Source organism: Colius striatus, chromosome 1 (assembly GCF_028858725.1).
Source record: "Colius striatus isolate bColStr4 chromosome 1, bColStr4.1.hap1, whole genome shotgun sequence".
Classification (NCBI taxonomy): Eukaryota; Metazoa; Chordata; class Aves; order Coliiformes; family Coliidae; genus Colius; species Colius striatus.
In genome coordinates, this window is record NC_084759.1 from 10,581,358 (window position 1) to 10,597,410 (window position 16,053).

General features: G+C 45.9%; 1 protein-coding gene and 8 non-coding genes across 21 annotated transcripts; all 9 read right to left on the reverse strand.

Moving 5' to 3' along the window:
• Positions 1-537: 537 nt before the first annotated feature.
• On the reverse strand, positions 538-15,517 carry TAF1D (TATA-box binding protein associated factor, RNA polymerase I subunit D). Of its 13 annotated transcripts, none has more exons than XM_061991257.1 (16): positions 15,426-15,517; positions 14,920-15,011; positions 13,063-13,317; positions 12,514-12,958; positions 12,063-12,238; positions 10,538-10,589; positions 9,718-9,998; positions 8,072-8,118; positions 6,421-6,567; positions 6,033-6,080; positions 5,212-5,249; positions 4,627-4,693; positions 3,965-4,021; positions 2,992-3,077; positions 2,104-2,176; positions 538-938 (listed from the first exon to the last, which is right to left on the reverse strand). In XM_061991257.1, exons 3-7 carry the CDS (start codon positions 13,302-13,304, stop codon positions 9,870-9,872), a joined length of 1,044 nt encoding a protein of 347 aa, XP_061847241.1. In that variant the 5' UTR covers positions 13,305-13,317; positions 14,920-15,011; positions 15,426-15,517; the 3' UTR covers positions 538-938; positions 2,104-2,176; positions 2,992-3,077; positions 3,965-4,021; positions 4,627-4,693; positions 5,212-5,249; positions 6,033-6,080; positions 6,421-6,567; positions 8,072-8,118; positions 9,718-9,869. The 13 variants fall into 13 exon arrangements, with proteins under 13 accessions (XP_061847241.1, XP_061847277.1, XP_061847214.1 ...); XM_061991293.1 differs by lacking the exon at positions 15,426-15,517 and adding an exon at positions 8,374-8,442 and having other exon boundaries at positions 6,421-6,538; positions 14,920-15,208; XM_061991230.1 differs by lacking the exon at positions 15,426-15,517 and adding an exon at positions 8,374-8,442 and having other exon boundaries at positions 14,920-15,208.
• Positions 2,418-2,540, reverse strand: LOC133624730 (small nucleolar RNA SNORA32). Its single transcript, XR_009818081.1, has one exon. It is a non-coding gene; the product is annotated as a small nucleolar RNA SNORA32 (small nucleolar RNA).
• LOC133624727 (small nucleolar RNA SNORA8) lies at positions 3,193-3,331 on the reverse strand. Its single transcript, XR_009818078.1, has one exon. It is a non-coding gene; the product is annotated as a small nucleolar RNA SNORA8 (small nucleolar RNA).
• LOC133624733 (small nucleolar RNA SNORA18) lies at positions 4,072-4,203 on the reverse strand. The gene has a single exon (XR_009818083.1). It is a non-coding gene; the product is annotated as a small nucleolar RNA SNORA18 (small nucleolar RNA).
• On the reverse strand, positions 4,982-5,055 carry LOC133624726 (small nucleolar RNA Z40). Its single transcript, XR_009818077.1, has one exon. It is a non-coding gene; the product is annotated as a small nucleolar RNA Z40 (small nucleolar RNA).
• On the reverse strand, positions 5,691-5,822 carry LOC133624729 (small nucleolar RNA SNORA1). The gene has a single exon (XR_009818080.1). It is a non-coding gene; the product is annotated as a small nucleolar RNA SNORA1 (small nucleolar RNA).
• On the reverse strand, positions 6,187-6,325 carry LOC133624728 (small nucleolar RNA SNORA8). The gene has a single exon (XR_009818079.1). It is a non-coding gene; the product is annotated as a small nucleolar RNA SNORA8 (small nucleolar RNA).
• Positions 6,677-6,802, reverse strand: LOC133624736 (small nucleolar RNA SNORA40). Its single transcript, XR_009818086.1, has one exon. It is a non-coding gene; the product is annotated as a small nucleolar RNA SNORA40 (small nucleolar RNA).
• Positions 8,258-8,329, reverse strand: LOC133624745 (small nucleolar RNA SNORD5). The gene has a single exon (XR_009818094.1). It is a non-coding gene; the product is annotated as a small nucleolar RNA SNORD5 (small nucleolar RNA).
• Positions 15,518-16,053: the final 536 nt, after the last annotated feature.

Below are 16,053 nucleotides of genomic sequence, written 5' to 3' on the forward strand. Positions count from 1 at the left end.
TTTGTGTGTTGTTTGCACTGTGTCATTTTAGGTAAGTGGGTTCCTGCAGCTGAGCTGCATCTTAAAGCACCTGAGGGTAGGAAGAGAATAAAAACCTTACACAGTTACTACTGCCAAAGGCAGTTTTTCTGTCTAAGCTTCCTGAGCTGCAGCCCAGAGCTGTGATGGAATCTCAGTTTTTGCTATCAGGATGAGGTTACCAGCAGCTGGAAGAGCAGGGCCCTTTCATTACATCTGGTCCTGTTTAAAATGCAGAAAAGTCTTAAAAAATTGGCTTTATAAGAAGTGATAACTGCAGTTGAGGCCAGCGTGCACAGGTTTGTTTTCAGTCCATGCTGCAGCTCCAGGAGCTATTTTTCTTCCCCCTCCCATTCCACAGAGTGGCTTGTCAAGTGAAGCGGAGCCTTTTTGCACTGCAAAGATGGGGGAGAGTAGGTACTGGCCTGTCTACAGGGGCTCCTGTCCCTGACCATTCCTGACCAGAAGGGCATCTGCCCTGACTCACTCTCCCCTCAATAAGCAGTCCCAGGCTGCAGCTTTCAGACACTAGTTTTATTTAAATGCTGTGACATTGTGTACAGCAGAAATAACCTCTGCAGAGCAGTGACAGCATAGTGAGGTAGAACAGCTGATACAACCTTTTCCAGTCACATTCCAACTTGATGCACACTTGGGCTTAGTTTGCTCTTCTACAACAGCTGTGAGCACCCACGTCTCCATCCTCACCCTTTCTGCTGTGGTGCCCCTGGGGAGATGGTGCTAAGGCTCCCCGAGCTTCTGAACTGTTCCCAGATAACATGCACTGCTCCATTTCCAAAGCAATAAGGGGAGTCACAATGAATGTTGAATTCCAGGGAACACTCTAGAGAAGATTCTTTCCGTAGGTGGAAGAGCTGTGCACTTCTTTGCAGCAGATGTGCAGACACACCCCCCAGGACCTAACAAGAGAAAATAACAAGAGAAAAAAACATCTCTTAAGCCCTTTTACTCAAAAGAAAAGCTGCTTGAATTCTTCCTCACACTTAGCATGGCATCCTCTAGGCTGGAGCAATTTGACTTCAGGAGGTAGTGGTGGTGGTATAAAAGCCAGTAAGGCAAAGGATATATGCACACCCCCCTAACCTGTTCCAGGGCAAAACCACAACTTCCAGAGCTGGTTCTCCAAGTACAACCTTTTTTTATTTCCTGTAATTATTCATTAGTGCCCACTGCCATCCCACCCTGAGCCTTCCTCCTTCCTCAGCTGGTTGTTCCAGTATTATCCACTCAGAACTTCTGTGGAGCTCTAGGAGTGTATCATTCCCAAAAGAAAAGGAATCACAAAGGCCTTTTCCAACCTAAATGCTTCTAACATGATAAAATGCAAACATTAACTGACCACTAAACTCCACCACTGAACCATGTCCCTCAGCACCTCATCTACAAGTCTTTTAAATATCTGCAGGTGGGTACCTCCACCACCTCCCTGGGCAGCCTGTGCCATGCTTGACAACTCTTTTCATGAAGAAATTTTTCCTGATACCCAGCCTGACCCTGGCACAACTTGAGGGTATTATTTCCTCTCTGTATTATTGTCCTTTGGGAGAAGAGACCAAGCCCCACCCTGCCACTGCATCCTTTGAGGTAGTTGCAGAGCACAGTAAGGTCTCTGAGCCTCCAGAATAAACACTCCCAGTTCCCTCAGCTGCACCTCATCAAACTTGTGCTACAGCCCCTTCCCCAGCTCCATTGCTCTTCTCTGGACACACAAGCAATAATTAAGTTACATAGCTTGTTTGTGCCACAACTATCAAGGTGCTGTTCACCAACTTCACATGCTGCAGAAGTGTTTGATTCTCAAACTGAGCAGTCTCTTCCCCACATCAGCATTCAAAAACATCTGAGGGCAGTAAACAGCCTTTTTCACTCCCAGAGGCCCCCCTCAGTCCTTAAGGTGTGTCTCCTCATTCATAGACCGTGGCACACAGGCGGTGGCCACGGCATCCTGCAGAGGACGTCACTGTGCGGTCACCGCGTTAAGAGCTGCCGGGTTTTCAGCCATGCAAACCCTCTTTGAAGTGACCTTCAGCTTCATTCTAAGGCCAGCACTATGAGTGCTCTTACCTCAGAACCACTTTGGTGGCATTCAGATGGTGTCCTCTCCGCCCTCCAACACCCAGTGAGCTGCTGGCACACACTGTAGGTTACAGAGATTTGGTTAGTCACAGTACAGAGAGTGAACTGGATGTTAATCACGTTGTCCCCCCATTTTTGCTTCTGTGTGCACAACCATCATCCTCTCAAGGAGCTTCAGGAGTTCAAGGGAAAGGTTTTAGCTAGAACTTCTGTTCCTCTGGTGTGCTGGAGATGTCCCAGTGTACAGCCAGCCACATGCCTAATCCATAGGATGAACTGGCGCTGTCTGACCTATGTGACAGCTTTGTTCCCAGCAGACTTGGTGCCACATTGTGTGGCAACTTAAGGGTCTGATGGGATTGTTTTATGGTCATGTCCACAGCTCACCAGAAACAGCAACATCCTAGCAGCCTTGGTAATGACCAGGTACTCTCACTGCTGTTATCACCAACATAAACCTGGGACTTCTACCACTGCTCATTTGAGTTGCTCATCCTCTCTTGTTAAGGACCCCTCAATCCAGCCTGTGCACCAGCCAAGCTGTGTACCAACAAGCCTGAAATCTGTTAAAAGCTCCAAGTGCAGAGGAATTCCTCCCAGCTGACAGCAGTCTGGTGCAGAAACAACTACCAATGGCTGCAGAGCTCTGATATCCATTTAAAGTGTGTATATCCACACACACTACTGAGTCGCGGAGAAGGGACCTGCTCAGGTACTGCCACAAACCTGAGGTGCTCACTGCCTGCTCTCTGCTAGTGCAGCCATTGCTACGCTTCTGTACAACAGTCTGCTGAGGCTCCAGTGTTCCAGTTGTACCAAGTAAACACAAACTTTATAGAACCATGAAAACAGCTGAACTAGTAACTCAGTCCTTACCTGTCAAACAGGTTATTCTCCTCTTCTAGAGCTCATCCTTTAAGCACAACAAAGTCTTTCACACTTCATTCTGTATCCTACAGCACCTGTTAAAAAGAACAAAGTGAGTGCATTTGCTGAGTTCCAGAGGCCAGGAGCCAGCTCTCACATAGGAACATGAAAACAGGCAACAGATAGAAGGAAATCCCTGAAGAGGACAAAGGCTGTATCAGCAAAAATACCAGGTTTACCAGGCACAGCAGACTGCAAACCAACGATGCCAAACGCTGAACTACTGTAGCACTGTTCTTTGAACATCCCATCAGGAGTGTGCTGCTGGGTGCAGATACCACACAGTGCAACAGCCACAGCAGCTCTTCACCCACAGCTGCTTGTTTGCACCCTCTGGTGCTCAGCCATCACCAGTTCTTCATCTCCCCAATGCATCTCTGAGGGAAAACAGGCCCTCAGACCCCACCTCACAGAAGAGCAGCTGCAGAATTCTTCCAACTCTTTACACACTCCTACCGGGAAGAACTGAAACCTCTTCCAGAATATCCTGCTTGTTTTACTTTAAACTCTGCATTGCACAGAACAGAAGCCAGAGATTTTCACTGTGAAGTACTGAACTGGCCATGCTGCTCAGAAATTAACTCGTTAAAACCCAGACTTAACAACCCAAATACTGCTCCCTCAGTATGAAACTTTCCAGCATCTATTGACACAGAACACAAATGCAGCACGTCTATGAAGTTATTTAAATTCAGACAGACACCATAGTGCTCTATCTTACCTACAGGCACCAAAGAAACAGGAATCCCTCTGTGTCAAAGGGGGAACAGACTGTTTCAAGCCATTCAGAAAACTCAAACCTCAAGAAACGTTATAAATGAGGCACATACTCTTCAGGCAGGTTTTTGTGTAAGTTCAACCCATGCAGTTCTACACATTAGTCACACGTGAAGGCCCAGAACACACCATTTGTGACTCTTACCAAGCTTTTCCAACTCGAGTCATTTTTTTCATTTGTGTCAAAAGCCTAAGTCAGTACCTAAAGGAGAACACAATGCACTGTTACAGTTCCTGGGATGCTACAGGAAGATTTGTCTTGCAGTTTTATCCCACAGAGCTAACAGGTAGTTCCATGGGTAAAGCGAAACCACAAGTTTATTCTGTGAGGCATTTCCAACGACACGAACCTACAGAAAAGATCCCATCGGGATAGACCTCAGCACTTCTGGCACTAGGAGTTCCTGCAACAGGAAAGCTCTCATACAGATCCTACTGTCTTTTTGTTTTGAGACATTTGGGGGAAGGAGGAGGGTGATCCACTAACATTTGGGAAAGAGGAAGTTACTCCCTCGCAACAGCAGCAGTTATGTTAAAAGTTAACATTACCAAAAGGCAAACACAAAGGTAATTAACCAGAAAATTGTACTCAAAACACAGTCACTCTACCTTCCCTGCCAAGCCTAACTTACTGCTGGAAGCAAACCTATCAGTTGCAGCAGCTGAGCTGGAATCTCCTTTTTGACTGCTAGGTTTGTACAGGTGCTCTTTGCACAAATCAAAGTTAGGATCACAGACTTGCAGCCACTGAAAACCAGAGCTTGTCAATCATTAAGGAACATGCAGAACCTCAGATGTCATACTAACCCTCACTGGGGCTCCAGAGTTCTGTGTCAGTGCCTTGCATTTCTTATCTTGTCTAATTACAGGCCACCTGAAAACACAACATAAGGTTAAAACTGACACATACAAAGCAGCAGAACCTAGAGCAGTACCTATTACTTCAGTAGTAGGGCATTCCCTGATAGCCTCTCTTTGGGATCGTGTAGGACTACATTAAGGTCTGAGTATTATACCATTTCATTTGATGGCTCTTCTTAAGTTCCCATTTATGTTTAAAACTAAGTCACACAGTCACATCTTTGCTCACTAAAAGAAAACACTGTGTTAAATACTCAGATGCCCACAATACAGTGACATGAAAGGGACACTGATGCAGTAGATTTGTTCAGAAAGGCTCTTTCTCACTCACTCTCTTCAGAGCAGTTGAACATTTTGCCAATCATCACAACAATTTCCTCACAGCCTTCTCAAGTTGGGGAAGAGGTCTTATGTTTTCTAAAGCAATACTACATCTCGGTGAGCAAACACAGCAACAGAACCTGCTCACCAAGTTAAGACACACAGCTAACCTACAACAGGCAAGAGTTAAAACACATCACACCAACTTACCGAGGCGCTCGTTCAGACTGGACTCCTGGGACGACTTCCTGAGAAAAAGGAAATCACTGCAGCTCAGTAATAGTTCCAAATTCCTTCAGTATCCCAGAATTTTTTAAGACTCAAGTACTTCTGTACTCCATATGAAGCAGGCAGCCCAGTGACACTGAATGCTAACACAAAACCAAGGTGTTGACATGAGAGCCGTGGCCCAGCCTGTGACATAACTATCAAGAAAACTATCTAATTAGAGGACTATGGCACCAAAGGTACAAGTAAGGGAGACACCTGTTGTGCAATGGGCAAGAAAACATGTGAGACACCACTTTTAAGACAGCTTACAGATATGCTCCAATAAACCACATACAAGAATGCAGCACTGAAGTCATTTCCCCCCTCCTTTAGCAGGCAGGAAGCAGAATTCAAACCCAAAAGCCAGCTAATCCTTGGGATTTTACAGTAGCTGCATTCTGAACTGTCCCACTCATTGAATCTGTCACAGGTCTCATTGTCACCACTGCAATGAAGTGTGCAGTGGGGAAAGCATAACCTGTTACTCTTCTAGCCACGTTTTTCAATTCAGACACACAGTCAGTTGTGTCCATTTCCTGAATAACGAGGCACAACAAGCAATTCTTCACAATGTCTGAATAGCTTCCAGCTTTGAAGCCTAGCCAGTTAACTTGAAAGAGAAGCTTGTCACCAGCTGCTATGTGGTACAAATAAAATACTGCTGCTTTGTCAAAAGGCAACACAAAAACTAAGACTTGAGCTTTTATATCCTCATCCAAACACCTCCACCTAGGAAAAAACACTATTTCCTCACTACTTACCCAGAAGTAGAAGCTTTCCACTGAATCTGAGACACCACAGGAATGCCCCTTTAAGAAGAAATATTTTGGAACAAAGTCATTAACTTTATCCTTTTGTTCTGTAACAGTTCAACAGTTCTTCAAACTCTACATTTAGCATGCTTCCCAATTAGAAACATGTTTCAACAGAAATACCAAGTTTAACCTGCACAAGTGCATGAAAACCAACGATGCCAGCTGCTGAACTGCTGTAGCACTGCTTTTTGAACAGCCCATCAGGAAGATACTGCTGGGTGCAGATACCATCCAGTGCACAAGTTAGTCTGATTACTTGCCAAGGAAAAAGTTACTTCTTTTAAAGAAATCAACACTATAATGCAAGAAAGATCAGAAGGAACACAAGCTTTACCTCTTCTGCCAAGCTGTTCCACAAAGGTCCACTGAAGTAAGAGATTTGTACACCACAAGACCAGCAGCAAACAGCTGTAAGAAGTCCAGCAGTCCAAGAGAGTTCCACCCGCTTGCTGCTGCAGAGATGGAGAATTATCTGCAAGGTCTGGAAAGAAACCAGGACAACTGAAGTGCACTCCTGCAGCAGGGAACAGGGAACTCGTGCCCTGGATTCATTAGCATTTCAATGAATTGCTGTTTGAATATGTGCAAATGTTGTCCCTTCATATAAGTAACACAACCAATATGTTCATCAGCTGTGGGTTGCAAAAGAAGGGTTTTTCTAAGCACTAGGTTCCAGGTTTTTGTCTACAGTGACAGACAAAAACTGAACACGTGCTGGAACAGACTGAATGCATCAGCTTTCGTTTTTCCACTCATTTTACAACAGTGTTTGAAGCTGTTTCTCAGCTTATTATACACTTACCTTAGTAACTGTCACCTTCCACTACTATGTCTTCTAGTTTTAGAGACAGGTGTAGTTTGGACTAAAGGAATACTGGCAAGACTACCAGCTTCTTTGTGCTGCCTCCCCATTCTTGCATGCTTTAAGATGAAATTGTACCAGAGGGAAGTGATCAGAAGCTGTAGCTGTCTGATACAGCCCAGTACAGAAACTGGGGGGAGGCACTGCCAGGAGACTGCAGTACACAGTGGTTCTTCAGCATCTTCAGCAAAGACAACCTGAGGCAGCGTCCAAACCAAATCTGATACATTAAGCTGCCCTGTAGCATCCAATATCAGGTAAAAACAAAGTATTACTACATATCATAGAATCATAGAATGGTAGGGTTAGAAGGGACCTTCAGAGATCATCTAGTCCAACCCCCCTGCAGAAGCAGGTTCAGCCTTTCCTCCTAAGGAAGATGTTCCATTCCCCTGATCATCTTGATCTTGGTGTCCCTGCGCTGGACTCTCTCCAGCAGTTCTCTGTCCCTCTTGAGCTGAGGAGCTCAGAACTGGACACAGGACTCCAGATGAGGCCTCACCAGGGCAGAGTAGAGGGGAGAGAAGAACCTCCCTTGACCTGCTGGCCACACTCTTCTTGATGCATCCCAGGATGCCATTGGCCTTCTTGGCCATGAGGGCACATTGCTGGCTCATATTTAATTTATTATCAACCAGCACTCCCAGGTCTCTCTCTGCAGAGCTGCTCTTCAGCAGGTCAATCCCCAGCCTGTGCTGGTGCATGGGGTTGTTCCTTCCACAGATACAGGACTCTGCACTTTTCCTTGTTGAATCTCATGAGGTTCCTCTCTGCTCAACTCTCAAGCTGGTCAAGATCCTGCTGAACGGCAGCACAGCCTTCTGGTAAACTGCTATAAAACTTTCTGGTATAACTTCTAACAAAACCTGCATTTAATATACAGTATTAAATCAGAAGTTTTAGATTTAATTCAAGATGAGGTTACAGGATTTTATTTCAGTCAGACTTATGAAAGACATTGCACTGAAGTCTGTAGTTTCGAAGCTTCACACAGAAATCTGCACAGCTGAGATGAATTCCCTTACACTACGAAATACTGGGGCTTTTTGACACATTAAGCAAAGTAAAGCAAAAAAGCTACCTGAACAAAGAAAACAGAACTCAAACTCAAGCAACAATTTACCTTGCACATCAAGAAAGCTGAGCTTCATCTTCCAAAAGCAACATAAACTACAAGAAAGAAAAGGAAAGGCATAAGAACTCTCAGATATGGTCAAATAACCGGAAATTCCTAAAGTGCAAAGCTAGGTTTCAGCAATCAATTGTAGCCATCTGTATAAAGCTTCATTTTCAGGTGTATTTATCCAGTTCTAATCAGAATTGAAATTTAGTTCATTTCTGAGTCACTCAGCAGTTGAACAGAGTAATTCATCACACGAACTGCAGAATGAGCAGGACTCCACAGATCACCTCGCTATGCCTTACCAAGCAAGCACCCCACTCCTAGATCCAGGATGAGTCTTTCAAGCCATAGAGTATTTCTCAGGTAGGTGCCTAGAAGAATTACATTTAGCCATTACTTTTTGACCAATATAAAGAGGTGATCTTCAACTACTGAAGACCGGGGTTTTCTGTAGTCTTACTCCCTAGAGCTACCAAGTTGCAACTGGGAAGCCCCCAGCTTCCTTTACAGAGATTTGGGACCTTAACTCCAAGCATCTAAGGAATGCAACAACTTGACTGGCTCTCTTTATACCCAGCAGTTACTGTCAATCTCCTCAGACTGTCAATTCCATTTTGAAGAAACTTACACCAGTTAGATATTAAATCTCTCTGACAACATTGCTGTTCCACAGACCACTTCTACCTGCTGAACAGCTGTTAAGCTCGTTGCTGGATGGCAATTGGGTTACCAGAGCATTTGACTGAGGCAAATCACATTTTGTTAATTCATGAGTCAACTTTCTAAACCAGTTTGTATTTATACTACTACCAAGACACTCTTATCATCTAGGAGCAAGCCATATTCTGACCATTTCTAAACATCCACCAGTCATGTTTCCAACTCTCTGTAACACCTTGAGAAAGGTATTTGCAACTGGGGCAATACTTGTCATTAGCTTTCACCTTCTGCTTAGTCACATTCTGGACAGATGAGGGCAAGAGGGGAAAAGAGATCTTTTAATCTAAAATTCACTATGCTGTCACAGTTATTTTAAGATAACTTGTAAGTTTAGATCGTTCTACTAGATTCAGCAGCAGAGAATTGGTTTTCAGAGAAGTTTTTCTGCGTGGAGTAGAGCTCAGTCATAGAAATTGTATTGATCACCCAAATGATCACCAGCTTTTGGATTAGATTTTTGTCTAAGCCAACCAATCTTTGCATTTTTACTGTTAGCACTTGATTTGCACTAAGCTTCAATTCTGTCTTCAACCCTTACTCACTTGTTGAAGTATATCAAAGCATAACCTCTATTTCCTTGAGACAGAAAAATCAGCTCTAGTACCATTCACAAAAAAGTCAGTTATTAAAGACAAAAGCATCCAAATGGCCCTTGGTAACTTGAGTATATATAGATGTGTATGGACAAATGGAAATGCATACATTTCCCTATACTGTCCCAGTGCAGTATTTGGAACTGGTTTTCCTAGTTACATAAATTCTATGATTTGCTCATTAACAGAGGTTAAGTTGCAGAAGCCAGCAGTTCAGCAAGACTATCAGACACTGAATCAAGGACATAGGACAGCAAAGAACACACTGAAAAGCTTTGCAGAAAGATTACACTTGTTTTGTAATCACCTCTGACACAACCCCAGTACACCCACCTGAAACCAAATCCGACTAGGCTGGTCGTTGGTAGCTCAACGTTGACTTCAGACCCATGTTTTAAAGCAAGTAAACCATGAAGAAGGTCTCTGAAGAGTGACTGTTAGTTTTCAGTTAGCTTTCTGTTCTCTGAGGTGAACCTTGCAGCAGCTCAGTCCTCAGCAGCACAGTCATCTTCATCCTCTATTTCAATAACTTCAATTGATTTTGCACGTTTTGTTTCTGCCTTTGATTTCTTCTTACTAGGAATTTTGCTGCTTATAATGAAAGAGCTGTTGTCCTAAGAAAATAGAAGACAGAAATAGTCACAAGACTGCTTTTGAGAAACTTAAATGGTTAGATTTTCACAGAATCACAGAATCTTAAGGGTTGGAAGGGACCTTGAAAAATCATCCAGTCCAACCCCCCTACCAGAGCTTGTCCAGGTGGGTTTTGAATGTCTCCAGAGAAGGAGACTCCACAACCCACCTGGGCAGCCTGTTCCACTGCTCCCTCACCCTCACAGTGAAGAAATTTTTCCTTATGTTTCTTTGGAACCTCTTTGTGTTCCAGCTTGTACCCATTGCCCCTTGTCCAATAAGTGGACATCAATGAGAAGAGCTTGGCTCCATCTTCTTGAACCTTTACAAACTCTTAAGAGCTTTTCAGGGAACTCCAGAATTCGTATATATTCCAGCATTATTTCAAAGAATATGGACTCTCAGAACAACTTCCTTCTGTATTACAGATCAGGTATCACAGTTAGCTCTGGCACATTACCTACTAATTCTGTAATCTCAGAAGACAAAGGTTATGTTTTTTTAAGGAATATTTACTCACCACTACTCTGGCATCAAGGTCCTCTTGGTTGTTCAAGCTGTCATCCTCATCACTGGAATACAAAAATCTCCATCAAGCTGTGTACTTTGTTATTGGCCTAAAAATGTGTCAAATATTTTCTCACATGCTACAGCCTGTAGGTGTAAGACAGCACTACTATATAAGGTTGTTCTGAAATTATAGTTTCAGACTGCAGAATTACACCCTAACTAGCAACACTGGCAGGACAGAAGCCGTGTTTAGCAGCAGAACAAAGATTGAGTAGCAATACCTCAGTCATAGTATTGAGATACTTAGACTGCACTAGCAAACAAGCTGGAAAGCAAGTTGAAAATTTTTTTCAAGCAGAACACAATCAATAAAATAAGGACAGGCTTCAGCTTCCACCCCAGTACTCTAACAGAGAAATTCCCTCCATACTGCCACGAAGCACAAGTATGGAATTTTATTCCACTATTGTCTGCAGGTTTCTCTGAAGACAGAAATGACTCCCAAGGGAGACAAAACCACTGTAGTATGTATGATGGTTTCAGCAAGCAGCACAGGACTGTTACCAAAGCCTAGAAAGCATTGTAGCACTCCTGCCATGTAAGAAACTGAGCATCTACATGAGCCAACTTGCTTTTTTCTACAGAACTTGTTTGCTGCTTCTGCTCTTTTGCAAGAGAGTCAACTAATTACCATCAGTTATTTTACAGGCTCACCTGAATACTTCCACTCATATAAATTAGCATTGTTCTTACTGAAGTGAACAGTAGCTGAAAGACAGCTTTGTACTTTTGCGTTGGGTTTTAGGCTTTCTAGGATGAAGGTGATGAAAGTATTCTTGCTGACTTACTGATCCCTTTACTGCATCTAAGTTATCTGACCATAAAGAACTAAGGTTCTATTTCAATGCTTAAAAAAGACAATTTTAAAGTATCCTTTAATCTTTGCCCTAATCCACGACCCCTCTTTCTTTGGGATAGCCACAGAGCTACTAATTTCAGGAAATAAGGGGTTTTCCCCCTCTGACATTTTACTGAGACAGTGCAAATCAACACTTGGAGCAATTATCAGTCTTCAGATTAAAAGTCTCCTGAGTCTATGTGAACTTCCAAATCCCATTTGCAAGCACAGAATCCAGTGGCTGGAAGCTTTGTTCCACAAATAAACACCACTTGCATAACCAGAAATTCACATTTGGACTGCACCATGCAGAACAGGATAAAAGGACAAGATGGGAACTGAACTTAATATGCCTACAACTGTCACAATATCATATGCTGCTACAAAGCATCTGTACTGCCTCCTGAATTGAACTGTAAGAGCAGCTGGTCTGGAGTTTGCATTCTTTGCAACATCCTGTATGGTGGTTTGGGTTTGCAACTAAAGCAGTGTTGGATGCTTTCCCCACATCAGCACAAAGGCTGGAGGTGACCAAGAGCTGGAGGGGTAGGGTGTCATGCATCTATTTCTATGCACATAAATTTGTATTTTGGTTTAAAAAGCTTTATACCACCTAAAAACACAAAGAGGGACTTACTTTGTCTCTTGAATAGGGGAAATGGGGCCTTCATCATCCAAATATTTGTGTTTCCGTACAGCCAGACATTCTTTTTCCAAGTCTTCACTAGCCTGAAGGGCTTTTAAAGCTTTTTTAAGATGTTCTTCATATTTAAGCTTTTCAACATACTGGAAATACCCCTTTGCAGCTGCTTGCTAAAGAAGATGACACATTAGGTGAGATCTTAAAATACCACTGTGAGGCATTTATATTACAAACTGAATTGTGGTATTATACTGACACCAGCACTTTAGCCACATTTGCCTTAAAGGTACTACACCAACAGGCAACATCACACGTCCTGTTTAACGGAAGTGAAGACTGTTTCACTGCAGCACATCACATCCAAGCCCAACATCATCACTTTAAATTCACTGTTCTTAGATCGAAAACAAAACCTCCCACATTCACCCCACAAAAGTGGGCTCACCTCATAGCCAAGGACCATCTTTAAGGGAATATGTTTCTTCCCATAATGTTTTTCAACAAAAGGGAAGGGAACCCCTCTGTGGAGCAGCCTCCTCTTTCTCTCCTGAGGCGAGGCTGTGAGCGGCGGCCTGCCCGTGGGCATCTGTGTGCTCACATACTTTCTCTTCCTGGAGTGCCATTGGTATCTGCGGTGTGCAGCAGCCTTAAACTTCCTTCCTCGGAAGTGATAGGCAAAAATGGCCTTCAAATTGAGTTTTGACTTTTTCTTTGAAGGTTCTGATGATTTCACTGGACTTTGAGGGGACAGAGAAGAGTCTGAAGAGCTTTCAGTGTCAGGCAGTTGTGCAGCAGACTGAGCTTGCTGCCTCAAGGACCGAGATCTCCTTTGTTGCTGTGCAGCGGAGCACTTGGGATGTTGCTCACTGCCACTGCCAGCAGGAATGTCACTGAAGGAGAAAAAAAACTACTTACTTTCAAAAGAATATATACTTTTATGCTATATGACACATGTGCTTCACGTGGAAAAAGTCTAAACTGGAGAAAAACTCACATTTCTGAATCACTGCTGTCCAGTACAACCTCAGCTGAAGCAACTGATGACATACACACAATGTTAGGCTCATCTGAAGACCCCTCAGGAGCTGCATCCTTCTGTCTTGAACGCGAACACTCCATTTGTGTGTTTGATTCTCTCACAGGTACCTTACACAGTGCTTCCTGACGACTGTGTATGAGCTCTTGGGCATCAGAGTCATCAGAGCCAGAAGCCTGGGATTCATCTGTGTCAGTCATGGTTCACTCTGCCCTAAAAGTCAATCAGAATTCAAGAAATTAAAAGAAAAATCTATGTCAATCCTTCCACCACTCCAGCTAACAGGGTAAACTTACAAGAACAATTTTGAGCAACAGATTTTCCTATGAACTGCGAGCAAATGTATTACCCTGCAGTGTAACAATTACGTTGCAGGCACTGGCCTGAGCATACTCACAGCATGATTTTGGACAAAAACGATTTTTACAGCTCTTTTGGTCCAACTCCTGCTTCAGATTACTCAGAAATTTGTATCAAACGAGTTCATGTTTTAATCCTCTCCCTACTAGGAATAACTTTTCCCTTCAATAAGCACACATACATGTAGCCAACAGCTTTAAGTGACACACAGAACACTATCATTTATCACTATCATTTACAGCCTTTTTAAACTAAGATAGGGTTCCTTCAGAGGCAATGACATCTTCCCTTTGCTATCTATACGACACCTAAAGCCTCCAGCTCTGACAATCTTATCAGCCCTTCATTCACTTCTAGCAACTGACAGGGAAACTGGCCCTAAATGTTATTTTTCTACATTTTCGGCTGCACAAGTCTATACAAAAGGGACTGAAACATATCGCAGAGAACCACCACCAGCCTTCCTATGTAACACCCTTAAGATATTTTACATGCTTGTTAGTCACTTACTAACCCTGGAGATCTCTCTTTGCAATTTTACTATGCTTCTTAGTTTTACACCCCATCATCATACCCATTGATATTTCACACACCTAACCACTTGAAGACATTACAGCAGACATCTACCATCCTCAGATCATCTGCTATTATCTGGTTAACAGTGTTTCATGCTTCAGAGCACAGACTGCTGCACAGATTCAGGAATAAGGTTTCCCGAAAACAAAGGAAGACAAAGGTATGCAAAAGTCTGAAAACAGAGTAGATGTATCCAGACTGGCAGTGAAGGATAACAGGCCAGAACAAACAGCTACAGTACACAAGTAGCCACGACTGCTCACAAGATTAGTTTCCATTTTATCCCAAAACTGCATTAAATTGGGGCTGTTTAGTCTGGAGAAGAGGAGACTGAGGGGGGATCTCATTAATATTTACAAATATCTAAAGGGTGGGTGTCAGGAGGTTGGGACATCCCTTTTTTCTATAGTAGCTAGCAGCAAGACAAGGGGTAATGGGATGAAGCTGGAATACAAACAGTTCCATTTAAACATAACTATGTTACTACTGAAGTGAGGGAGCCCTGGCACAGGCTGCGCAGGGAGGGTGTGGAGTCTCCTTCCTTGGAGGTCTTCAAGACCCACCTGGACATGTTCCTATGTGACCTGATCTAGGTGAACCTGCTTCTGCAGGGGGGTTGGACTGGATGATCTCTGAAGGTCCCTTCCAACCTCTACCATTCTACAATTCTAAATGATTCTGCACTAAGCATTGAATCTATTTAAAATAACAGCAGGAGCCAAATCTGCCCTTAACTGTGAGGAAAGCTGATTTCTGACAGCAACCTGCACCCGTTCCCTGAGTGAGCCCCGGGCACACCGTTAGCAGTGGTTTGCCCATGCCCCACAAACACAGCACCCAGAAGCGGGGCAGCAGGACACGTGCAACGACGGCACTTACTCACACAGGCTGCGCCGGGCGCTTACGGTGAGCAGCTCAGCATCAGCCACCGCTTTGCCTGCAGCTCTGTTCTCACCAGCCACACAGACCCCCTGCGACAAAAAACCACCAATGTAACTACTTCACACAAACTTCTTCCGACAGAGACATCGATTGCTTCGCCAACATTCACCTCAAGGCGAAAGGCACTGGACACACCGCTCGCTGCCCCGCAGGCATTTGGTACGTGAGCACCCACTAAGCTGCTGCAGGTGTCCCCCGGCCCCGCTCCCGGGCGGCCCTCAGCAGCGCCCGCCACGCAGCCCGCCCACCGGGCAGCCCCCGCCGCGGCAGGCCAGGCCGGGCCGGGCCGGGCCCCTCCCCGCAGCCGGGCTCCCCAGGGGAGGCTCTGGGCGAGCGGGCACGGCTCGGTACCGCCGCGACTCCCCCCATCAGCCGGGCCCCGCTGCCACCGCTCCAGGGCCACGGATGGTGGCGGATCCCGCGCATGCACTCCCACACCTCACCTCACGCATCGCTGCCGCAAAGGGCGTGAAATGGCCGCCCGCGGGCTTAAATAGCGCCGGGCGCTCGCGAGAGGTGCGCAGCGCGACGGGAGAGAGGGCGGGCCCGGGGCCGCCGCGCTGCGGGTGGCGGCAGGGCGGGCGCAGCGGTCCGGCCCCGCGGCTGCCATGCTGGGGGTGGCGGCAGGGCGGTCCGGCCGGCCCCGCGGCTGCCATGCTGGGGGTGGCGGCAGGGCGGGCGCAGCGGTCCGGCCGGCCCCGCGGCTGCCATGCTGGGGGTGGCGGCAGGGCGGGCGCAGCGGTCCGGCCGGCCCCGCGGCTGCCATGCTGGGGGTGGCGGCAGGGCGGGCGCAGCGGTCCGGCCCCGCGGCTGCCATGCTGGGGGTGGCGGCAGGGCGGGCGCAGCGGTCCGGCCCCGCGGCTGCCATGCTGGGGGTGGCGGCAGGGCGGGCGCAGCGGTCCGGCCGGCCCCGCGGCTGCCATGCTGGGGGTGGCGGCAGGGCGGGCGCAGCGGTCCGGCCCCGCGGCTGCCATGCTGGGGGTGGCGGCAGGGCGGGCGCAGCGGTCCGGCCGGCCCCGCGGCTGCCATGCTGGGGGTGGCGGCAGGGCGGGCGCAGCGGTCCGGCCGGCC